At 50.3% G+C, this 23,935-nt stretch overlaps 1 protein-coding gene across 10 annotated transcripts in view; it reads left to right on the forward strand.

The window, feature by feature from the left end:
• Positions 1-23,935, forward strand: part of NTRK3 (neurotrophic receptor tyrosine kinase 3) — a 196,460-nt gene that overhangs the window by 26,140 nt on the left and 146,385 nt on the right. For 9 of the 10 annotated variants that reach the window (XM_005017102.6, XM_005017103.6, XM_013097147.5 and 6 more), the window contains exons 2-4: positions 718-792; positions 2,025-2,096; positions 17,747-17,815. In XM_005017102.6, the coding sequence (XP_005017159.1) occupies positions 718-792; positions 2,025-2,096; positions 17,747-17,815 (216 nt within the window). Of the gene's footprint in view, positions 1-472; positions 595-717; positions 793-2,024; positions 2,097-17,746; positions 17,816-23,935 lie in introns of all 10 variants that reach the window. The other variant, XM_038184928.2, reaches the window with a different exon arrangement.

Genomic DNA, 23,935 nt, shown 5'->3' on the forward strand with positions numbered 1-23,935 from the left:
CATTCTCTGGGGCTGCTGCTCTGTCACCTTTCCCCCAGCTCTAATACTTACTGAGTAATGATCCCGTGGTGACAGATCTATTTCTGTTTTCATTCTCCATAACATACCTGCCACAGCACCCCGGGCAATGGAGGAATTTATAATAAAGGCATGGTTTCCAAACTGGCTTTGGTGCTCTCCTGCCAGCAGCACTTCCAGCCAGCAAAGACCAGGAGCCTCCTTGTCCACCCCAGTAGCATAATGGATAAATAGGATTGTTTTTCCTTTTTTTACCTTTTTTTTTTTCTTTTTTTAGAGGTTGTTGTTTACTTTGACTAGTGTTGCATGAGCCGCGTGGCTGTGGCATTATTTCACTGACGTGCACAGAGAGGGGCGATGATTTTGCCAAGGATGTGCAGTGGATTGTTTGCACCTCCTATGCTTGAAATTCTGGGTAAAACCATGTTATTTTTTTTTTTTTTTTCACCCAAAGTGCTGGGAAAACAGAATAAAAGCAGAATGAGAAAACTGCTTATTTTGGCAGCATGATGCATACCACATATGTCTGGGGATATGGATGCTGAAGCCAGAGTGTGTCCAAGCCCCAGACCTTCTGTAAGTTAAAGGTTTTGGCTGAAGCAAGGTGGGAAGAGGTGTGGGGCACAGTGCTGTGCTGTCCTGCCTGGGCAGGGAGATGCTCTGATGTGCCCTGGCTGAGCTTTTCCTCCTCTTTCACAGACACATAGAGAACTGGAAGAACTTGCAGACGCTGAACGCCGTAGACATGGAGCTGTACACGGGACTCCAGAGGCTGTGAGTATGGTTTGCATGTTGGGGAGGAGAGCTGCGCTGCACAGCCCTTCGTTTCCTAAGCAAACAGCTCCAGCCAGGAGCTGCAGCTTCCCTCCATCTCTGCACCGTGGTGTTCAGAGCCTGCTTAAGCTGCTGGCTCTGCGGTGTTTTTGCTGTGAGACTTCACAAAATGGAGATGAAGTGATTTTTTTTGGTCCTTGCTGGATCTGTGAGAAGGAAGATTGCTAGCTCCTGACAGCTCTGTCAACACACATCAGCCCTGACCTCCCTTCTCCCCCGCTGTTCTGGTGCTGGGCTTGTGCATTGTTCTGAGTCATTTCAGTCCCACAATGTGAATTTCCAGCTGTCTCCACCGATCCTTCAATGCTGGGCTGTTGGTTCCCATTTTGTATGGCTGTGGTCACGGTGGGGCTGCACAATAAGGGAATGGCATCTCCCTGCACAGCCCCCTGGAGTCAGGAGAGCCTCATCTTGCCCATCACAGGTGGGGAAACTGAGGTCTGTGAGGCTGCAGTGGTTTGCTAGGTGCTTGGGAAGCCTGGGTACCCCCTTGTCTCTTAAATCCCCCTCCTGGAGCTGGGAGCACCATGGGCTCCACTGGATGCTGCTCCCTTGGGACGCACAGTGCTGCTCAGGGTTAATCATGGGGTGCTAATGGGTTTTGTTGGAAGCTTATGTTAGGTCCAGGCTGCCCACATGCAGGAGGAAAGGTGTTTATTTGTCAGCACCCAGTAACTGCACCCCATTAAGAACCACCTAAGAACCCCAAAACCAGCCACAATGTTTTTGTCTGCAGCAGCTATTGATAAATCCTGGTTCCTCAGAACAGGATGGGAAGAGGATCCCCCTCTGATGTCCACAACTCCTGAGCACAACGCTCACCTCTTCCTCCAGGGCTCCACGCAGAGGGGTTTTCCCTGGGGCTGGGTTTGCTGGGGGGGGGAGCAGGCAGTGCTGCTGGTGGAGACTGGGAGCAGTGGGAGGTGCTGGGGGCTGCCCCAGCTTGTACTGGTGGAGCAGGGGGAAGGGAGTTGCCCAGCAGATGCTCAGTCATGTGGCCACCATATCAGACAAAACTGCAAAACCCAATTTCCTCTGCACTTGGCTGGGATGAGATGTGTGTCCCCGGAGGGCTCCCAGCACTGGGGCGCTGCCTCTGGCACTCACAGTGTGAGGCTTCAGAGCAGGCTTCAGCCTCGATTCCATTGCTGCTCTCTCAAATCTCTTTCCAGGACAATCAGGAACTCAGGACTACGAAATATCCAGCCCCGGGCCTTCGCGAAGAACCCTCACCTGCGCTACATGTGAGTGTGCTCTGCTCCTGTCCCTGTCCCCATCCCCAATGCTCCTGCAGCGAGGCTGTGGCCACAACACCCCAAAGCAGCAGGAGGGAGGATGCTGGAGGGGACAGGGCTGGGAGGTAGCCTTTACGTTGCCAATTAATTATTGCCCCTAATTAATTAATTGCCAATTAATTAATGCCCCTAATTATTGGGTTTGTAAGCTGGCATCTGCCATGAGCATGGGATGGGGAGGTTTTGTGCCAAAGGGCAGGAGCAGTGGTTTTGTGGGATGTTGCACAAGTGCCCAGCTCCTGGGGCACTGTTAGCCATCAGGTACGGTGTCCCAGGGAATTTCCACAAGTTTGAAGCCCAAAGGCACTGATTTCTTCTCTGGTTGTATATTTGCTTTTCCGAAGGTGATAAACAGACCCTGAATTTTGGGAGAGAATGGATGGTGCTTCCTGGGCTTAAAATACCTTGTCAAAGCAACCCTGTCCGAGATCAACCACTTTTTGGCTCTGATAAAGATTTAAAAAAAAAAAAAAAGAAAGAAAAAAAAAAAGAAAAAGAAAAAAGAAAAAGGGTTGGTTAGAAGCCCACAGGCTCAGGCATGAGCTGATGGGCTGGATGAAGAGCATCTGAAAAGCATCTCCCTGCTTTTTAGAAACAGACATTAGTGGGGAAAAAATGGCAGCGTGTGGCTGCATGGGGTCACCAGCATGGGGTGTTACTGGTGGGGGGAGGTGGACACGACCTGCAGGGCCGGGTATGTTTGTCTTTTTAAACTGAAAACCCCCAAAGGTTTTTTTTTTTTTTTTTTTTGAAAAGCAGTTACAGTTGCTAAGTGACGGTAAAGTACTTGCTAAATAGGAGCTCTGCAGTACCAAAGGGCACGAATGGTTAAGGGCATTGCAAACAAACACGGGGCCATTTTGAGTTTAAAAAGTGCATATTTCGTTATAATAAAACCTCCTTGACGCTGAACGCTGGGATTTTCCCCATTTCCGTGCTTTATTATTTTGATTGCGGCGTTTGTTTTGCATTTTCTGTTGATGTTTGTTACTGGGAAACGTTCTCTCTAAAATACATCTCGCAATTGATTTTTGGGGGATAGTTTGTCAATCGTGCTGTTGCTGTTTATGCACATAACAGACAAAAATGAATAACATTTGATTCCTGATGAAATTAGTTTGGTTATCATAGGAGATTAGAAAGATGTACACTCGTTTGGAGTCTGAACGTGTCGTTAAGTGTGTGCACATGCAACTGTTGCTGTTCTCTCAGCAAACGTTTGTTTTCGTCTTTTGATATTACTTTTGAGATGGGGGAAAAAAAAAGAAACATATCCATCTTGTGTCAGGAGCTGAGGTTGGTATGTTGTGATGAAATATGTGTTTGTTTACTGCTCGGGCCGCGTAAGATTGATCATGTTCTTAACATCTTTCTTTCCTTGCCTTTTGAAGCTCGAGGCAAGTAAGTGCATTATTGGGTTGGTGCTCGCCAGTGGGTTTTGATGCTGGCGCTGGCACTCGACAGCGTGGTCCTGGTGTGTGAATATTTGCAAAGTGGCCGCTCCTGGTGGTGGGTGCTCAGTCTCTGGGGGTGGAGACCTGGGTCTTGCAGGGATTTTGGCTCCCTCGAGCCCTTTGGGGCATGGTGCTGGCTTCCTTTTCCTGGGGCTCTCCAACTCTGAGTCTATGGTGCCACCTGTGTGCCCATGGGACCATGCAAGTGTGTTGGGGCATCTCCTCAGCTGCCCTCCAGCTGCTGCTCAGCTTGGTGTCGGCTCGCTGAGGTCCTGGTGTTCTCTGCAACCACTGCACGCAGGTGCCAGGGATAAAAGGATTAATGGAAATGTCATCCTGCTGTATGTCTCAGGCTGCTTTAACTGGTACAGTAGCTGAGAGGATCGAGGGATGCTGTCCCAGTCCCCTTATGGGGTGGTTGTCTGCTGGTGGTGGTGCTGGATGGGTTGTGGGATGCTGGGCTTGAGGCTCGTGGGGTTACTGCTGTGAGTGTTTGGAGGGGTGCAGGCGGCGTTGAGCCTATAGACTCCAAACATGTCCAACAAACAACACGGAGGCTTTGCTGTCAAAGTGGACCAGCACTGGGCTGGACCTTGTGGGGTGCTGCAAGCTGGGTCTGAACCACAGCAGGCATTTTTCCACATGAAGCTTGTGTACAAATGACAAGGACTCAGGAGCTGTTTCCCCCTATCCTTCCCCATCCTGAGTTGAGTCCCAGGCTCCTGCTGAAGTGACTTTTTTTCCCAGTGCCTCTCATCAAGGCTTCCTCCCCTCAGATGGGCCAGATCTCTCTGCCTTCTCCCAGCAGCTTCTATTTCTGGTCCTTCCTCAGTGCACGCACTTCTCTTCAGACCCCAGCTGTGCAATCACAAGCAGATCACTTATCCCTGCTGTAATTGCAGGAGCTGGGGTTTGTGGGGGTTTAAAATAATGGTTCTGGATGAGGTTCGGTGTGTGTGTGTTTGTTTATTCCCCCTTCCCCATTGCAAAGTCAGGGAGGACCAGTGGAAAAACCACGAAGGGGTTTTCAGCATTCATCTGCCTAAGTGGTAGATTTCCACGTGCTCCCGAGTGCAGGCTGGTAGGGTTGTTCCTGACCTTTAAGGTTTGAAATCAGCTGTACAGATGTAAGATGTAAGCTGAACAAATCGAATTGGTAGAGGAGCCAGAATTGGTGACAGGGAGCCAGAGGTGTATACACAGAAATAGCTTTGGATCCCTCTCCTTGAAAGAGCAGAGCTAAAGCTCCACGGCTTGTCCAAACATTACTGCTGTGAAACTGATCACTGTTAGACACAATTAATCCAAAATATAGCTGGGTTTTAATGTGGATTTACCTCTTCTGCTGGCACTTGGGCTGAGGCCATTGATTTCTTCTAGAACAAGCACTGCTTGGATGTTAAATGTGGTGGATGCGGATCTAATGGAAACTGAAGGTCATCCAGTTTACATCTGGATTTTTTTTTTCTGGGCTAAGTTGCATTGACAGGTTCCTGTTCCTATTTCTGTGTAGCTTTGACAGTCTTTTGGCTAATATGGGAAGGGTCTTGGGGAACACCATGCACTGGATGTGAGGACCTGCAGGTCTAGGTTGTGGAAAACCGAGTCCTCGTAGCCCAGATCAGCGTAAATTAGTGATAGTAGGCTGTGCAGAAGAGCGTAGGAGGTATTTAGTGATGACAGAAAGCCTCAGTCTTTGGCTTGAGATGTACAGGGAGGCTTTAGGATGATATAGTTCCTAAATTTGAGACATAAACAATCTAAATGCATACTTACTATGTCACTATATGCAGCACAGCTCATTAAGGAAAAAGTCCTACGTACTCTTACTCTGCCTGTCCTCCTAGTAAGTAACACTGGAACAGTTTGGCCGATTTAATTCAACTTGTTTGCAGTGTCTGAGTGTCCCTGTGCTGGGAAAGAGGTCCTGAAGAGGCTGATCCCCTCTGAATGCTTTCCTGGGCAGCAGCACGCGAGGCCAGCCAGCCAGGAGGCACGGGCTTGTGTTTGCAGAGGGTAATTGTGTGCACCTTATTTATTTATTGTGGAGTAAAGAAAACAAATTAAGGCTGTGTAATTATAGAGACAGGCACACTTTTAAATAAAGCTTAAGTAGTCAGATTCTATTTAGGAAATTAATAATTGCCATTTCTGCTTGCATTTAGAAGCCCTTCTTAAGCTATCTTTGGAGGTTTATACATGCTCTAAATTGGTTTGTGGGCTGGCCAAGACACAGCTCCTGTCAAAGAGCACTCAGTGCTGCCTGCCAGAGCATGATGGCATTGAGGACAGAGCTTTCTCCTCCAGTCTTCACCCAAGCATCTTAAAAATGGAGTCCTCGAGTACAGCCAGAGTGGGCTTCGGGAGTATTTTGTGCAGGCTGCACTTGTTTTTGGAGTATCATGTGGTTAGATGGCCCTCTGATCTCCAGAAGTTTTCATCTGTGTCATACTGCTAGTGGGGTGTGTGTGTATGTGTGTGTATTTATATATATATATTTATTTTTTTCCTTTGACAACCCTCTGCTGCTTTGAGGGTGGAGTTGGCCTCGGTGTTGTGGCCTGGCTCCTGCAGCTGTGCAGCATCATATGAACCTGGTGCCCTGGTGGGAGAAGTAGTCTGGGGCTTTGACACAGGACTTCCCAGGGGTGTTTTAGGATTTGATGGGAAAGAAACTGAGCTGTGTCCCCTGAAAACTGAGGTGGCTCAGGGTTGGCAGGTTTCTCTGTATGTTCTTCAGTGCTGTTTTGGGACAGCACTTGAAGCCTTCCAGCAGCTGAGGCCCGCCTGCTTGCGAGGGCTGCAGGCAACAAATTTGCAAGGCTGGCAAGGTTCACCTTCCTAGCGCTGTGCGTCTGGGAGCTCGATCGAGATCTTACACTAAATAAAGAAATAAACAAAATATCAGACTTTGAATCATTGCAAGTACAGCACCGTTCCCTCTCAGTCATGGCTTGAGGGTCGTTTTCCGTGCTTTGTGTTTAATGATCTATTGCCTGCCTCTAAAAGAGCCACTCGTGGATAGGAGGCAGAGTTAAATTCTCTCTTTTTTACTCTCCTCCTGTAAACAACTCCACACCCTTGGCTGCTTGCAATCCATCGCTTGGTTCTGGATGTACGATTACCCTTTCCCTGTCTTCCTGATGACTTCTCCATGTTCTGTCCTTTCATCACTAAGCTGCTCTCGTATTCATCTTGGCAGTCTCCTCCTAATCCAAACTGTCATGTGTTAATTGTTTATGATTTCCTTTCTGTACTCTTGAGCTACTGCAGTCTAACAAGGCCTGCGTATCAGCTGGGGCACAGTAAATGACTATATGTGAGCTCTTAGCTCTCTGGGAGTATGAAGTAAAATGTGTTTAACTAAACCAGCTCCTTGATAATTTATTGTGTTATATTTTGCGTTTGCAGAGGACTAAATAGGAACTGATTTTTTTTTTTTTTTCCCATGACTGTAGGCAAAAAAAAAAAAAAAAGTAATATGAGAAAAAAATTAAATAGCCTTTCACTTCTGTTAGCTGCATGTTCCTTCGTTATTCCTTACCAAGCAGACAGTCTGGTTACCATCTGATTCCAACTTGCACTCTAAAGATGTTACTGCCCGAATGCCTTCCCGGAGCAAGCCTCCGTGCTGTGATTTACTTGGAGGCGTTTTCCCCCATGTCTCTCTAGTTCTTCTATAAAATGATGGGTTCACTTATAGTGCAGTCACTAAAATAAACAGCAGCGTCTCCTCTGCTTCCATAAACTTTCCTGTCTGACTCCCTGCCTGCTCTGTACCCTGGATGAGCTCAGAGCTATGCTAATTGCCAGCGGTGGGTTTGACGGCGTGTTTATTCCCAGCTGTTACCGCAGGTGACTGATAAGCAGGTAACTGCAGCTCCTCATTTTCCTGCAGCAGCAGAGGCAGGTTCTGCGTTATATCAGTCATTCTATGCAAGGCCAGAGGAGAGCCCAGGTCCCTGCAGGACTGTGGCTTTCCTTCAGGCTGGGTTGAAATCGTTTGACCTGCGTTCGGAGGGCTGGGTATAGGATTTCTGACTGCAGGCTGCTTCGGTGAGCTGTGGAGGGGGTTTATTGCATTATAATTGGAGGTGGAACAGTGAGTTTGTGTACTATACACTCTAATGGGACCTGAGAAAGAAACTTTCTAACTCAAGTACTGTGCATCCTTGGGTAGGATTTATCCTGCCTTGGTTCCCCACCTGGAATAACAACATTTGCTTCCTGTACTTTTATTCAATCTGTTTGCAAGCCTAACACCTGGTATGCTTTCTAGTGATATCCAGCCTTGAATTGTGGGATGTGTTTGCAATGTAAGATGAGTTATAGTAATGCTATCACAAATATTTGTTGCCTGCTCAGATTCTTATGTTGTGCCCATCGCTCTAGTACCTGGGCTCTCAGGATTTTGCTCTGGCTTTGGCTCTCCTTCCTTCCTTTGAGATGTTGAAATGTTGTTTCTAGTTGTGTTGTGTGGCAGTGGGATTTATTTCCCTTTCTGATGATTGACCAGTTGTCTTCTGGCAGATGTGTGAAAAGGGAAACTGCACTTCTGGAATGTTTCTGTTTTACCTTTCTTCCCTTTAAAAAGGCTGCAGATGATGTTGGGGATGCTCTGAAAAAGGTTGCCCAGATGTTTCTTGTTATGGGGATTTTCTCTGGTCTATTTACAAGCCTTATTTCAGGTTTGGGGCAAAGTATTTCAGGATGGGGTAAAAAGTGAACTCTAAATGTACATTTTTTTGGGGGAGGTGCTCATTCTCTGTGACATAGTCCTTGTTGTGCAACAATAGCCTGACACGTCTTGTGAGCTTCCCTTCAAAGAGACACCAAGAATTCCTCTTGGATGCAATCCTGAGGCAGAGGTGTAGTTGTTGTAGTTAAACCTCACCCCATCTCTTTTGATCTCTCAGAAGAGAAAACCAGCCGCACAGAATGAGCTGATCCCAGGTGACTTGGGAGTGACAATGACCAGATTTTGTTCCTGGGGTCCCTGCAGAATGGAGGTGTTCCAGAAACCTCCTCTGGCTGTTCCTTTTGCTTTCTCCCCAAATGCTGGGGCTCAGCTGATTAGATGTGGTATAAGATGTGTCTTATTTGCCTGGGCCAATGTAAGAGTTACTGCACAGGGAGGAGGACTTTCTCCAGAAAGGACCCGAGGGCATGGGAAGCTGCTGGGAGAAGGAGAGAACAACCATGGCAGGATGACTGAAAGCTACGTGACCACACAAATGATCTCACCTGGGATTTCTCTTTCCATGATACTGGTTTCCTAACAGGCTGATTGCAGGGATGACTTTCCATTTTTGATGTACAGGCAATAAGCACCAGGGCAGAAAAATAGAAACATTCGAATCATATGTTATTTGAGCAATAAGACACGACAGGACATGAATGATGGGACATTAATTCATGATGGTGTGTGACTAGGCAAGAATTTAAATGTCATAAGTTAGGCAGTCGTGTGTTTTATTGGAATTATAAAACTTTATTAGAAAAACGTAGGGAGGGGGGAAGTTTCCCACCAGCCCTCCCCTTCCTTGTATTGGTGAAGGGATGAGCTGTGAATTATTGGGTGCGAGAGGCTGGGATGTTGATGAGGCCGCCTGTAGGAGCGTGAGGTCTGCCTTCCCCAGGAGCTGGGGGTGACCGGAGGGTGGAAGCTGGGGGGGACAGATCTGACTCTCGGGTTGAACAGGGAGTGTGTTGGATGTTCTCTGCTGTGCAGGGAGCCATGAGGCCACGTACCTGCATGGCCTCCCCGGGCAGCGTGCTCCCCATGTCTGGGCTTCAGCACCATGGACAGGGCCGGCCTCGCCGCCCTCCGCTCCTCCAGCCTCCATCCCCGGCCTCCTGCCTTCCTACCCTGATCCTCCTGCTCATGGCTGAGCCTTGCAGCTTCAAGCCTCCAGCCCACATCTGGCCTTTCTGCCTCTAACTGAGCTTTTCTGCCCCCCAGCCTCCAGCTTTTCAGGCCTCCTGGCTTCCCTGCCTCTCACCCAGCCCCAACCTGGCGCATGGCCTCCCTGCCTCCTCTTCCTTTTCCCTCGCATCCCCTCCCTCCCTTTCCAGCCCCAGGGCAGCGAGGGGAGCAGTGGCAGTGTAAATCAACGCGGTGTGAGTCCACCGAGGAGAGCCCAGCCTGGTTCCTTCACCAGCGCCACCCTTATCCTTCTGTCCCTCCCTCGTACGAAGCGAGGCTGCCGAGACGCCCGCTTGACAGATGCAATATAAACTTTCTGAACTGCAGTGGCTCCTGGCACCGGCGTTGTTCTGCAGCAGGAGTGGAATCATCCTGCAGCACCGCTACCCGGCGGCTGGCTGGGGCTGAGCTCACCCAGCCTCGCTGCAGCTCGCAGGGCTCGGTTAAATGTTTGTTTTATCCAGTTGTGCCTGTTGATAATTGTGGGCAATTTGCTATCGCAGAATAACGAAGGAATGCCTGCTGCAGTCTGAAGCACTCTATGCTTCGTGGTGATGATGTTTTTCATTTAAAAATACTGACAGTGACCAACATTTGTAGATAAAGGGTGGAGGAAAGGTATTTCTCTTTAAGTACAAGATGTGTTGAGAAGAACGTGAAAAATATTCTAGTGAGTTTTTTTTTTTTTGACAGAGCTAATTGCCAAGGACAAAACATGTTTCTGCTTTTGGCATGGCTGAGTGAGCACTGTAATAAGCAGGGTCTGGCTGCCTTTAGCCACCAACAGCCCCCTGCTGCACTTTGCTAGGTGTGCCTGGAGCCACGATGAGGTGCGTCACACCAAGGCTCAGGTGTAGCTGTCGGCAAGTCTCCGCTCAGCCCAATTCTCCCCTATGTGTGCGCTCAAAAAACGCAAAAAAAGAGCGTTTCTACCCCAAAACGCTACATCCGTGCTCAAGTGTGCTCTCAGGCACCTGCTCCCCGTGGATCCCCGGGGGGAAGCAGCAGCCTGGAGCGAGGCAGCTCTCTGCTTGGTGCTGTCTGTCTGCTAGGCTGAGGGTTTGGCTGATGGGGTGCAGCGAGAGCATCTCGGCCTCACCTCCTGCTGCGACCAGGAGCCTCTGCACGGCACGGGGAGAGGCAGCTGCCAGATCTGCTGGCAGACAGCGTGGTCCCTGTGGAGGAGCATGGTCCCCTTGGAAGATCGTGGTCCCCAGCCCTGCACCCTGTCCTCCCCCCATGAGCACAGCTCCTTGCCCCCGGCTCTGCGCCCTCGCAGGGTGCAGCCTCTGCTCCCAGGAGATGGGAGGACACGGGCACCTCGCCGCCCCCAGCAGGGAGGTGGGTGAGTGCCGGGGGCTAATGGCAGCTCTCTTTTCATTAGCTGCTGTAAACACGGCTCTTTGGCAGCCGCCGCCTTTCCCGAGCCCAGGAAGACCATTTTTCCTTTTATCTATAATTTAGTGAAGTGTCAAGCCGCAGAAGTTTGAACGGTAATAAGCAGCAAAGGAAACTTATTTATTTGCTGTGAAGGTGGGTTTCGTTCCAAGGCTGTGGATTTTTTTTCATGCTTCCCTTGCAAGAAATGTTGGCTGCTCATGCAAAATCCTTGCAGGGTATTCGTGAGGCCTTCCCTGGGCAGCTCACCGCTGCGGCTCCTGTTTGGCTTTGGGCCTCTCCAGCCCTTTTTCCATGCTGGATCCACGTGGCCAAGGGGTGAGGTATGGAAAAATGATGGAAAAAGGGGTCTGGATAGAAAAGGGGGGTTTAATGGGAGAGGAAAATATGCCTGTATCAGTTCTATAGGAAGTAAATATAAAGGAGAAATGGGTTTGCTAGGAAATACTGGGGAAATGTGCTTGCAAATTAACCAGAACCTTCCTCTTCCCCTTCAGCCTGGCTTTGGAGGCAATATTAGAATCTTCCTAATTATTTTTCTTGGACAAGTTTTGCGATCCTGATGATATTAATTATTCTTAAAGGTCAACAGCTCTCACTTGAATCCCCTTCTGTTCTATCATGTAATCAGTTAATTAATTGGAAACCATTTAGCGGTGTCTGCCGAGAGCTTAGCCCGCCTTATGCCCTGTTGTTTTGCTGTTGCTGGGAGATATAGGTGTGTGATTGTATTAATTTTTGTACCCCTTCCTTTCTTCAGAGGACCTGAAGGGCCCTCGCTGCTGTCCCAGCCCCTCTCTGGGAAATGCCCGTTAAGGGTTTTCCATCCTGTGCCGTCTCCTTGTGCCGTGTCTCAGCGCAGCGGGGTGGTTTTTCTCTCCTGCAGCCGTCTGGTTTGCTCTGGGCCTGCTGGAAACCTGTGAGTAGGAGGCATTCCCCCGTCGCTTGCTGTTTCTGTCTTGAAGAAACACGCAACGTGAAGCAAGCAGGCAGGATAAACCCAGCCCCTTGCAGGAGCTGTCGGCTGGCAACCCTTTTTTCTCAATCAGTACGAATCTCCAATATTATTTCTGTGTGTCAAAGCAGGAGAGAAACCCACCGTAGAGTTGTGTTCCAGGCCTAGGAGGACTACAGGCTGGGAGAAAAGAAGCAGGGTGGGGTCAGAGCATCCCTGAGGATACCTTGATGGCAGGAGGACAGCCAGGGGGAAGGGTTGTTGCCTGTTGCATGCTAATTTTCTTTTCCTTGAGCGGGAGCCTGGCAGGTTTTGTGGCTGCTGCTGGACTCTGCCCTGCGGGGAAGCTGGCAGGCAGAAGGAAAGCGACTGCAGGGCTGACCTAGCTTTTAACCTTTCCTCGAGTCCTGGGAGAGCCCAGATGTCTGCGGAGAAGAGCAAGTGTAAACAGCACACAACAAATGTAGTCGGGAGGGCCGGATCCCTGCATCTGATCCGCCTCAGAGCACGGGGATGTTATTACCCACATCTGGTGGCTGCTCCCATCTGCACCGCGCGCTGAACCAAAACCGTGCGCAACAACGAGCTCCGAGGGATGGGGCCTCCAAACAAAGCTGAATGCAGCTGGGACATCCCTCTGACGAGATGACTTAGAGGGTGCGGAGGCATCACAGGGTCAGGGGTGGCCTTTAAAGTGCTTGGGCTGGGCTGGAGGCAGCAGCAGGAGAGGGCTGGCGGTGCTGGCAGGGGCGGTGAGAGGCGAGGCAGATGTGCCGCGGAGCTGCGGCGGAGGCGTGGTGCCGCACGCCCTCGCCCTGCTCTGCTACTTCTGCTTTTTAATGCTATTGTTTAAAGAACAATGCAGAGGAGCAGCCCCTCTCCACCTCCTTCGATCCTGTTTCAGTGACGTTCGGGGTTTGCAAATCACGGGCTTGTAAGCAGGAGGCGGGGAGGGACACGGGCTTGGGGTGGCAGGGTTTCTCCTTGCCTCCGTGACGAGGGTCTTCTGCTCTCCTCTGACGCAGGAGGCTTTGAGCTTGGGAGATTGTTGCAAATTCTGGCTCTAGCCTTAGAATGAGAAGTAATTTGGGGTGAATGAGGTGATGTGATGGGATGCACCATGTGAGTTCAGGTGCCTCATGGAGCGTGGCACAGTGCCGTGGACATGAGCAAGTAGGGAGTTGTGGTGTCCGAGCTCCCAAGGGAAGATTGAGCCTTGGAAGCTTTTTTACTCCTCTGTGTCTGGAGCCTGGGCAGTTCCTGCCCTGCCTATCCCCACTTTCTGGGTGTGCTTGGCATCGTCTGGCACTTCCACAGGCGTTGCCTCAGGTGTGTCCTGCTGGGGCTTGGCGCTGAGCTGTCGGAGATCTCCATTGAGCCCAATGTCTGCAGCGCCTGATCTGTGGAGAGCCCCTACTTCCACTGCTTCTGGGACTTGCTGGGGTAATTTTAGCACATTCATTAAGAAAGGAGAGCTTGTTTTTTTTTTTTTTTTTTCCTTAATGAACAAAGCTGCTTACTACACAGGGAAGGGAGGGAGAGTGATGGAGAGGGCAGGAGGGGCATGTGGCACTGCTTTTAGAGGTCACCAGAGTCATCTGTCAGAGATGAGTAAGCCCCAGAATGACTCCAGTGTTTTGTTTTTTCAAACCCAAAGCTTCAGTGCTTTACTTGCTGCAGAGATGAAGCCTGGATGTAGCTACCCCTATACCTCCAGCTGCCAGCCTTGTCCTCTCCTGCAGCCACCTGTACTGAGCCAAATCCCCAGTGAGCTGTGAGATGATGGGAAGCACCTGCTGTGCTGGACAGGGTGTCCAGGGCACGGGAGGGACCAAAGGAGTCAGGTGTGGTGCCACTGGCACATCCCGTGCTGGGGTGGGCAGTTGAGGGGGTACTTTTCACCTCGAATGTGTGCCAGGCTGTTGCTTGAGTTCCTCCAACCCCAGCTGCTCCGCACAGTGAATCCTGCAATCAGGACTTCCAGAGCAGCACCGTGTTATTAAAATACGTGGAAGACTTGTCCCATGCAGGAGAAAATGTGTCAGGTTGAAAATAAGGGCGAGTGGAGGAGGGACAGCCGAGGAGAGTCCCTCCCCAGCAGCGTTTCTGCCACCGCGTCGGGCTGAACCATATAATATAGCTTACAGTTTAATTACAGGGGCTCTTGCTTGTTGGTGTCATTAATGAGGCATCCGGCTTAATTTAGCTGAATAAAAATGGCTTTAATAGTGGGAACTCTTTTGGCAGCTGGGTGATTGAGGGAAAAGAAGAACACGCTGCTTCCACTTTCAGGAAAGTCCCCTCGCTCCGGGCTGCGTGGGTCCAGGTCCCTCTTTCATGTCCCCCCCCGCAGCTCTGAGACCTCCTCGGGAGGCAAAAAGCCCCCTGGCAGCTCCTTCTACACAGGCTGCCCTGGGGAAAGCAGTGTCTTGTGAGTGATGGAGAACACGTCCCACGGCAAAGCAGCAGCTTGACGGCGTTACGGGAGTGCTGATGGCAGCTCCGTCCCGAGGCACGCTCGTGCTTGCTGCCGCGAAATACGTGGGGAAGGCGTTTTGCTCCTCTCCCCCTGCGTCTCCTCGGCTCGTGATGTGCCAGATTTTATTACAGGTGGAGCTGATGCACAGCCTGTTAGAAAGGTTGTCTGGCACGCTCTGCTCCACGACTGCTTCCACTTCCCTGCAACTGCCAAATTTTAATTGCTCAGGCTGAAGTTTTCTGTGTTGGGTGTCTGCTCCTGACTGAAGGCTTTTTTTTTTTTTTTTTTTTAATGATTTCTTTCAAGTTTCAAATAAAGCCTGTTCAGGTGGTAGATGGGGGAAATGGGCTGCTTGGCTCAAGCCAGAAAACACTGGTGATGCTTCTGTCCCAGCACCTGCATCCCTCCTGTGGAGGGGGGAACGCTGCTCATCAAGGAGCAGGCATTGCAGGAAAGACTTAATTTTGCTCTTCCCATACAAGTGTGCCAAAACTGAATTGAATTAAAAAGAAAGGAAAAGAAATCCCTCTGGTATTGCTTGGAGACTTCTACGGTGTTCCCAGGTAACTTGCCTGAGTTTCATGTGACACCCACGCTTTCCAGCCTTGTGGCACCCAAATTTATTTCTCCAGGGTCTCACGTAGGATCTCTTGATCCATTTGGAGGGAGAAGTTTGGCAGAGGATTTTTGGGGGGAGATGTGGGGGGCAGCTCTTATTGGGACACTGGGGATGGAATGGGAGGATGGGAAGATCATAAGAAATTTGGGCGTGGATGAGGAGTTTGGGGCTGAGGAGTGTTTGGGGGTGGCTGGAGAGTGATGAGTGGAAGGTGGTGGTCTCAGGTCACTGGAAATGCTGGGGACATGGAAGTGATAATGGATTTCTGGCCTCCCAAGCAGAGTGAGCAGCTGGAGGTGGGAGAGGGCTAGTCCTGGATGGGGTAGGTCTTGCTCTTCCCTAATCCTCCTCTCCTATGCCTTACAAACACTGGGAAGCTCGGTGTGCATGACTGGGGTTAGAGCACGGTGGGAACCTTGCGAGTGCCGAAGAGGAGTTACAAAATGCCAGAGCTTCGTTCACCCGCGGAGCCATAATTTAATCTCCTCGTGTGCATGTACTGCGATACCGTCTCTAATTACATAATCACACGCTATTTTCCCCAGGAAACCTGCCCCATCCGGCGCAGGGGATGGATCTATTCTGGGGAGAGATCGGGGCCATGCAGGGAGGTTTTTCTGCAGCAGCTCCGTGTCTGTGCAGTTGGTGGATGGACCCTTTGCACCTGCACACCTGGTCCTGGCATTCCTGACCTTTCCAGTGTTTGCCTTTGCAACCTAAACGATGTATTTCTGTCTCCACGTTGATACCAGGGGCCATTTTACGAGGGCCTTGCTGACATTTTAAGGTGTCTGGTGTGTCTGTTGGGTGACAAACGCGCTCCTCCCTGCCTGTGTCCTGCCTGCCCTGACATGGAGCTGCTGGCGCGTCCCTCCTGACCTGTCCTGCAGTCGGATCAGGCAGTGCCAGCCCTGCCAGAGCAGGGGCAGACATCTGCATGAAGACGCTCCTCTGCTGCCCCTAAACTCTCGCTGTGGGTTGTGGCTTTTTGGGGCAGGTGGGCGCTAGGAGCGGGTTTGCAGAGAGCGGAGGAGAGAAGCGGAGCGCATCTGCCTGGCAAAGCTGCCTGCATTAGTGAGGGCGCTTCCTTTCTTCATCTCTCTGTGCCCTAAATTGTAATAACATGATCATGCTATTTTTGATTCCCTTATTTGCGTGGAAAGCCTGTTGTTTTTTCTCTTCTCTTTCAGAATCCAATTTTCTCTTGACATTTCTGCCTAATGTAGCAAAACATGACCTTTGAGAAAGGACATTCTAGCAAGACTCACTCCCTCCTCTGCATCTCTGCCTCTCTCCCACATCTTGCTGTCTCTCCTGCATCCCCTTTACGCTTCTTTCTTCTCCCTGTGTAGGGGGAGGGAGTTTACTGTCTCACTTTTCTCTAGAAGCGAGCTGCTCCTTCCCCTCCTACTTTTCATCTGTCTTTGCAAACTTCCCAGGTGCCGAGTGCTCCGGGGTGGATAAAGGAGGGAGTTTTGTGACTTTTTTTTTTTTTTTTTTAGTTTTTCTTCTGCTTAACATCACTTGCTATTTTTTGCTGCCTTCCTAAACTTTGTTGGCGGCTGGAAGCAATTTGTCTAAAGCCTTAGGAATGGTGGGATCTCAGTCATGTGAAGCAAGGAACCTGTGGTTTTCGGCGCTTTACGCAGCAGGGTAGTCTGATGCAAGGCAGAGCCAGAATTTAATGATGCAGCACCGTGCTCTCGGGGTGCTTGGGCTGGTGTCTGCCAGGCTCAGGAAGAGCCTTTGGTGTGAGAGCTGCAGCAGCAGCTCCTAAATTTGGAATTTGGGAGCGGGGTTTTGCAGGGGCATGTGGTGGCGGGTGGGACTTGATGGGAAGGGAGCTGATGGGGATGGGACTGCACTCGGTGAAGGAGGATGCAAAGTGCCCCCTCCTGTGTTTCCTGGAGGTCTGGATGCTCGCACAGGCATGGGAGGATTTGGGATTTTGCCAGCATGTGCGGCCACCCTCCCTCTGCTTCCCCAAAGGCTGCCTGATTTCGTTATCTCCTTCTCACCCTGCTGGCAACCCGAGGCTCTCCTCTTTGTGTGGCTGCCTCCTCCCTGCGTAGCCTGCCCCCCAAAACACCTCTTTTTTGCTTTTAGTACTTCTCAGGTTGCTTTTGCGCTCTTATCCTCTCTGGCCTCCAGCCAAAGAGGTGATATCTGCCAGGTCATGAAGCTCTCCCAGGTAGATGAGGTTTATGTTTTTTGAGATTTTGATGAGATTTATGTTTTGGCAAGCTTGGGCAGGTGGAGGGAGGGGCAGGGAGCTGGGTGCAAACAGCCCTGGGTGCAAACAGCCATAATGGGATGCTTCTAATGCACAGCCACTAAGTATTGTGTGATGATGCCTTGGGTAATCATAATTCTGTCACTTCAACCTGGTTGTTAATATTTTTAACACGATGTTTGTACTTAACTTTTTGTTCAACTTACAAAATTAGGCTTGTTCTTTCTGCTCTTTCTGCATATGGTTGGTTGGGCTCTGGATTCGTGGGCAAGAATCAGACAAATCTTTTTGTTTTCATTATTATTTTAACGCTCCAGCAGGATACAAACCATTTTTCCCTTTGGGGGTAAAATAATAATAAAAAGAGAACTTCCATTCAGGTTCATCCTCATTAAAATCTCTCATTAGGAAACCTAGAGCTAGGTCCTACACTGCTTGACAGCCCTGCAGAGGATGACGGGCTCTGTGGTGGCAGTAGGGCCACGCGCAGGGGGAATTATTTACGGTGACTTCTTTTTTTCCCGTTAATTTTCAGAGACCTCTCTGGTAACCGGCTCACCACCCTGTCATGGCAACTCTTCCAGACGCTGCGGCTCTTCGAACTGTAAGTCCCATCCCGGAGGTACCCCCTGGGAGGAGAGGGAGGCTGAGAGGAGGAAGGAGCTTTAGATAGAGCTGTTTTGAAGCCTGTGAATAATTACCTAAAAGTCCAGTGGTCAGCACCTTCCCTGGGAGGATTCCCTGGCTATGGGAGCACCAGAGCAGAACCGCTTCTCTTTTAACTTCACAGGGGCTGGCTAATTAACGTCAGGATGATGAACAAGTCATTCCAGGGGTAGTAAATGGCTGGCTGACCCTGGCAAAAGGTTAGAAATACTCTAGAAATACTCACTGGGCCAGATTTTGAGTGGATCTTCCCAAAGATTTGGCCTTCCTCTATTGGAGGGTGACACCAGCTGTATTTCTTTATCTGCCGACCATTCTTTAGAAGACAACCCTGCTTTTTAGCTGGATGACTCCCTCGGTCTCTAGCAGTTGAGGTTCCTCCCAGCTCCTGTGTGGGTGAGGAGATAGGGTCTCCCCTGGGGCAGCAGAGCCCTTCAGCCTGCTGAATTATTGATGGAGTGTTCAGTGCTGTGCTCGAGGAAAAAGTGGACGTGAAATCAATGGAGCGTTGCCCTGATGACCTGTTTTGTTGAATTTTAGAAATAGTTGTTTGGTGGGTCTAAATATATATATATATATGTAGGATTTTTCCCAGAGGATCCTGGGAAGCTCCATTCATCCTCGCTGATGATCAATAGAGCTGTAAGCCAGAAGTGACTTATGAAGGAATAAAGACAGTCTTTCAAGTGGGAGTAAGTGTGTTATCACCGGTGTTACTGCAGTGTATTTTATTTCTGTCAAATTGTTAAATGAAAAATACTAATAGTGATATTAGAAATAGAGAAACGCCCCCCTGATGGGGAGTCTGGCTTGCAAACTTAAAATGCTGAATCTGGGATTTGTCCTCTTGCTGATTACAACCCCAAATATTTCTTTAAAGCCTGGCTCGGGTTTCATGTGTAATAGCGTGAGTCATTTGTATGCTTAGACCTTTACTTCTTGTCATTGCTCTGTCTGGCAAAACTCAGATTGATGATTCCTGCCCAGGAAGTGTGGAGGAGCAAACAGGGCTGTGGTCCTGGGTGTGAGAGGCACCGGCAGGGCTTGGGGTAACAGTGAACCTGAGGATTGATGGGGATGCTTCCAACATAGCTCGTTTTTGTGGTTTTGTTTCACTTGGATCTGTCTTGTTTCTTTGGGCATGCCCCAGGTCTTCCAAGTCAGGCTTAAAAGACCAATACCAGCCCAAGAGGAATCGAGATGGTGCTGTGTGGGCAGCAAAGTGTACTTGTCCCCACCAGATGAAGGATGCATCCGTGTTGAGCCACGCCATTGATGCTGGCAGGGAATTTGGTGGGCTGGAGGTGGCCTCGCTCTGTGTCAGCAGAGTCACTTGGGGCCAGGGCTCTGCAGCCTGGCAAACGGAAACGAAGTGAACAATTTGGCTCCCATCGGAGCTGTGCTCGGAGCGGTTTTCTCAGCGATAACGAGCCCTGATTGATGAAAGAAGTAACGTGGGAAGGAACGTGGGAGGTCACGGGACTGGCTGATAGGAAGAGGAGAGGAGTGGGACAGCAGCTCTGTCACGAAGCGTGGTGTCAGCATTTCCTTTGAAGAGGCTTGGCAGCGCCCAACCCGTCTGGACGTCTCCTGCCATCGTGCTCTGACAGGCTTCTTGGCACGCCACCCCCTGGCACGGGCTCAAGTGATCAGCTTAGAGGTACGGGCTTAGAGCCTGCTGCTGCTGAGCAGGAGCCACAGCCTGGTCGGGTCGGCGGTGTTCAGAAGAAATGCTTTGTCACTGCTAGTTCCCATCACGTCTTCCCTCTGGGCTCCGTGTCCCCAGGGGCCCTCCTTCCACATGAGCACAGGTACAACCAGGATAACGTAGAGATGCTGGTTCCTAGAGCAGGAAGGAAGAGGAAGGTTTCAGCTGGTGGTAATGTGGCTTGGAGATGTGCTTGCAGCATCCTTGCCAGGGCCAGGAAACTGCTGAGCTTTGCAGAGAAGACCTCACAGAGCTGTAGCTTGAGCTACACACTTTGAATAATCATTCACGTAAAGATGCTGGGAATTAAGGTAAAGAAATGTTTTTTTCTCATGGAGTGGATGTGGTCCTGAGTGCCACAGCTGCTAATGAGGATAAATGGATCCCCAAGCTGGAGAGAAATTGGTAAAGGATGTGCAAAAGTGGAAATATCATATTTTATTGTATTTTATTTTTTTAGCAATGCAGAAGATGGGTGAGTAGAAGACAGCTTCTTGGCATGGTGAGCTTCAAGGAGGCTTCCAGAATTTGGGAGGGAGATGGAACGTGTGGCCCAGGACTTCAGCAGAGGCCAAACCTCAATGTGCAGCTCAGAGCGGGTGGGAAGGGAAATGATGGGAGGATTGTCTCCAGCAGGGTGCTGGGAGAAGAGCCACAGCTGTGTGACATGGAAAGTGCCAGGGAATGTGCAACCGGACAAAGCCCCTTGTGGAGGCGAGAGTAGAAGAAGGCTCAACATGAAGTTCATGCCACGTGAAGATTGTGCCATGCCATGAGAGGAGCAGGTGGCTGGAAACCTGGGGCTCAAAACAGCCTCTAGGCTTCCTTTGAGGATTCTCAAGCTAGGAAAGATAACACTTTAAAACAGAGTTTTTCTTGTTGAACAGAGCTGAGCTTGTCCCCTGCTGACTCACCGAAGAAAGGATGGCAAAAATGAGGCACACTTCCAAAGGAAATTATCTCTTCCTCCTCCTGGCCAGAAGCGGGGCTTGGAATGGTTTCCAGTAACTCCAGCCCCAATTCCCACGGCACGGGCTGACCTTGACCAGCAGGGCTGAAGCCAGTGTGTACACAGCTCTGCGAAGCCTGAAGCTCCGTGTGCGCGGGGAAGTGTCTGACACTTGCAACAGCTCATAAACATCGGGCTTAGAGCCTTTCTTATCCACGAGTCACAGCTGGCTTCCTCTGTCATGTCCTTGGATTCCTTTGTCATGTCCTCTGAGAGCTTAAGGCTGACATTTCAAGAAATTCCTTCCCGGAAAGACCTAAGACTCTGGATCCGATTACCTCCTTGGTTGTCTGAAACCCCATAGTCCTGAACATCTCCCTGCTCTGCCTGGACCATTTCTAACACGAGCAGTCCCCGCCAGCAAGCCTTGCAGAAGGTTTTTGCAACGCTACAGCAAGAGGCTTTGGTAGGGATGGGGCACAGCAGCATCCCTGTTATGAGCCTGACTTAACGTTTAATGTGCCTCTAGCTTAAAAACTTATTGCCACCAACAGTCACGGTAATAGAGCTGGAGCTGGATGGCTGGTACTCGCGTGCTCTGAGCGTTAGCTAATTCAGTTTTCGGACACCGTGCATCGCTCCCTGTCTGAGCCCTTCCCTTTCTGGCAGAGCTTTGGAAACAACAAGTCTGGCTGCACCCCCACGAGAAGCACAGGCTCTGGGAAATAAATAGAAATGGAAAATGAAAATAGATTTTGCTCTCTCCCCGCTGGGCGCTCTTTGGTTCTCCTGCTCGGGGAAGCAGGCTGAGTCCCGAGGTAGGAGAGCGTTTTAATTGCGAGCGTGCGAAACCTCGGCAGCAGCTTTATGTGAATCAAAACAGACAGCACAAGTGTGGCAGCAATCTCTGCTGCCCTCCGAGAGGCTCTAGCTGCAGACAGCTTTGTTTTAGCTGATGAGACAGGGGACAGGGCGTGTGTCTTTGTTAGCTGCCGAGCTCAAAAAAAACCTGCTTCGTGTGTGAAGTCCCTCAGCTTTGGGTGGTGGTGGTGCCTTACAGCACGTGGTGGAAGCTCCTTGAGGTGCTTCTCCTCTTTGCAGGGAAGGAGGGGCGTGCTTATCTCTGCAAGCAGAGGGTCGCAGGCACTGGGGATGCTTTTACTCATTTCTGTTGTAGGCTGGAACGGAGGTGACCGAGCTGGCTGGGGGTGACTGAGTGGTTCAAGCCCTGCCAACGTGCTCTTTGAGGAGAGCTATATCCTCATTCGCTTCTGTCGTGTGCTCATTAGCCCAGCCTGTGACCAGCCTTTGCTTTTAGCTTTTGTTAAATCTGCAACAGGAAAGAGCAAATGTGTTAGAGCAATTGCAGGAGAAAGGGCTGGAAGGGGCCGCAGCTCCTAATGAGCCATGCATGCCACAAGGCAGGGATACTGATGAGGGCTGAGAAGAAAGATGGGGGTTCATTTTTGGGGGCAGGTCCAGGGCAGGCTGAGCACTGAAATCCCTGTAGACATCTCTGGAGAGCCAGCCATCATGGCAGGGAAAGCTCCAAGCAAGGAGGGAAGGCATCTCCCACACCTCAAGTGTGCTTTTTGCAAGCATGTGAGAAAAAAATGGTGCACACATCTGTGTGCACATCTAGATGCCCATGGTGCATTCACACTGAGGTGCCATGCCAGCAGCTGGTGGCACTTGGCACGTCCAGCCAGTGATGGGAGTTAATTTGTGCAAAAGCCCCTGTGGGGGCCTCGATTAGAGCGAGTTACATCACTGGTGCTGGGGCAGGTCGTGGGTGAATTCTGCCCTGAAGCACGCTCCTCCTGTATTATTCATGGCCCCTCATGAATTAGCAATGGGCCGGGAAGGCTGCCTTCTCTTACTTACAGAGCTGCCCTTAAGTGCTGTGACAGTGGCTCTCCCGGCAGCCTCGTTTTGTGAGGATATTTGTAGCAGAGCAGAATTTCACCCCCACTGCCTCTGAGCTCCCCCTGTTCACTGCGTGGCCCTGGGTACACGTCCAGCCACCTGATCTAACATCAGCTGAGCTCCTGCTTGCTTACGTCCTGTCCTGTGATGGTGGGGCTCTGTCCCCTGCTCCTGCCCAGCATCCAGCCCTGCTGGCAGCACTGATGTGGGGTCCCCAAGACAATGTGGGCTCTGGATTTGGGGCTGCAATGAAGCTGTGATGCCTGTGCAAGGCACTGACTGTACCTATTGTGGTGTGCAGAGAGTGCCTTGTCAGCTGGGTTCCACCAAATCGCTGTGCCAATCTGCTCTGGCCTCTTAAATGTGGTGCTTTGGCCTTCAAGTCTCTTGCCTAGGCCTCGGACCTGTCTTGTGAAGGTTTGGGTGCTTGTGAAAGGGAAGCAATGCAATAAGGAAAAGGCGCGAAGTGAAGTTTAACTCTGTTTGTTCTAAAAATAAAAATAAAAACCGGATGACATCTTGTTCTATGAGGAGGATCAACCTGACACCGTTAGGATTAAAGTTCAACAGCCCTGGGTGCTGACAGAAGCTCCCTTCTCCTCCTGCTTTTGCAGTGCCGTTACAGACCCAACAGCAGCTGCGCGTGCTTGAAAGGCTCTTTCCAAATCCTGTTAGTCAGTGGAATTAATTTTGTAAAAGCAAGCATGAATTTTGCAGTAACGCGTGGAACGGACCAGAAAAGCAGCTTCCCCTCGTCTGATGGGAGGGATCCAAACGCTACGTGGAGCAATAGATTGATGTTTGGAGAAGCCCTTCTCTTCTGGGGTGACTGAGCTCACCTTTTCAGTGCTTGATACTCTGCTCCCTGCTTTTTTTCTGCTTCATGGTTATGTGGGGGGCAGGCTTTTGTCCAGGCTTTCTCCTGAGACAGCCCCCTGGGTTGGTAGCTCTGTCCTGGCCGAGCACCGGGGTCTCCCCCCTGTTGGGACCCATCCTCCTTGCATCTACACAGAGAGCCGTAGGGCTTTAAAATGTAAATGAAATGGTTAATAGGTTGGAAAATCGATAATAATAAACATTCATCGTATATAAAACGTATAAGTGTGTTTTAAATGAAGTACATTAAAGGCAGTGCTTTTTCCCTTTTCTCCCGGCCGGGTCAGCAGGGTCTCAGCGCAGAGCTGTTTGATTTGATTAAAATGCATGATATCCTGCACATTAGCTCATGTCCTGGAGCCCTGGGAGGCTCTGTTTGTACACACTACTAAGGAGAAAAACTGCCAGCTTTGCTGAGTGCTGGTGCAGCCAGAGGTGTGCTTTCCCCAGCAGGGTCCTGTACCCCCACCGACGTAGGATTTTAGGATGTGGATCAGTATTTTAGGACGGTGTGAAGCTGCCTGCTCCTTTGCTGAGAGATGAATGCCTGGGATGTTGGAGTGGTATTACTGTGGGACTGAGCTGTGGCTGTGCAGTCC

Source organism: Anas platyrhynchos, chromosome 11 (genome assembly GCF_047663525.1).
Source record: "Anas platyrhynchos isolate ZD024472 breed Pekin duck chromosome 11, IASCAAS_PekinDuck_T2T, whole genome shotgun sequence".
NCBI classification, from domain to species: domain Eukaryota; kingdom Metazoa; phylum Chordata; class Aves; order Anseriformes; family Anatidae; genus Anas; species Anas platyrhynchos.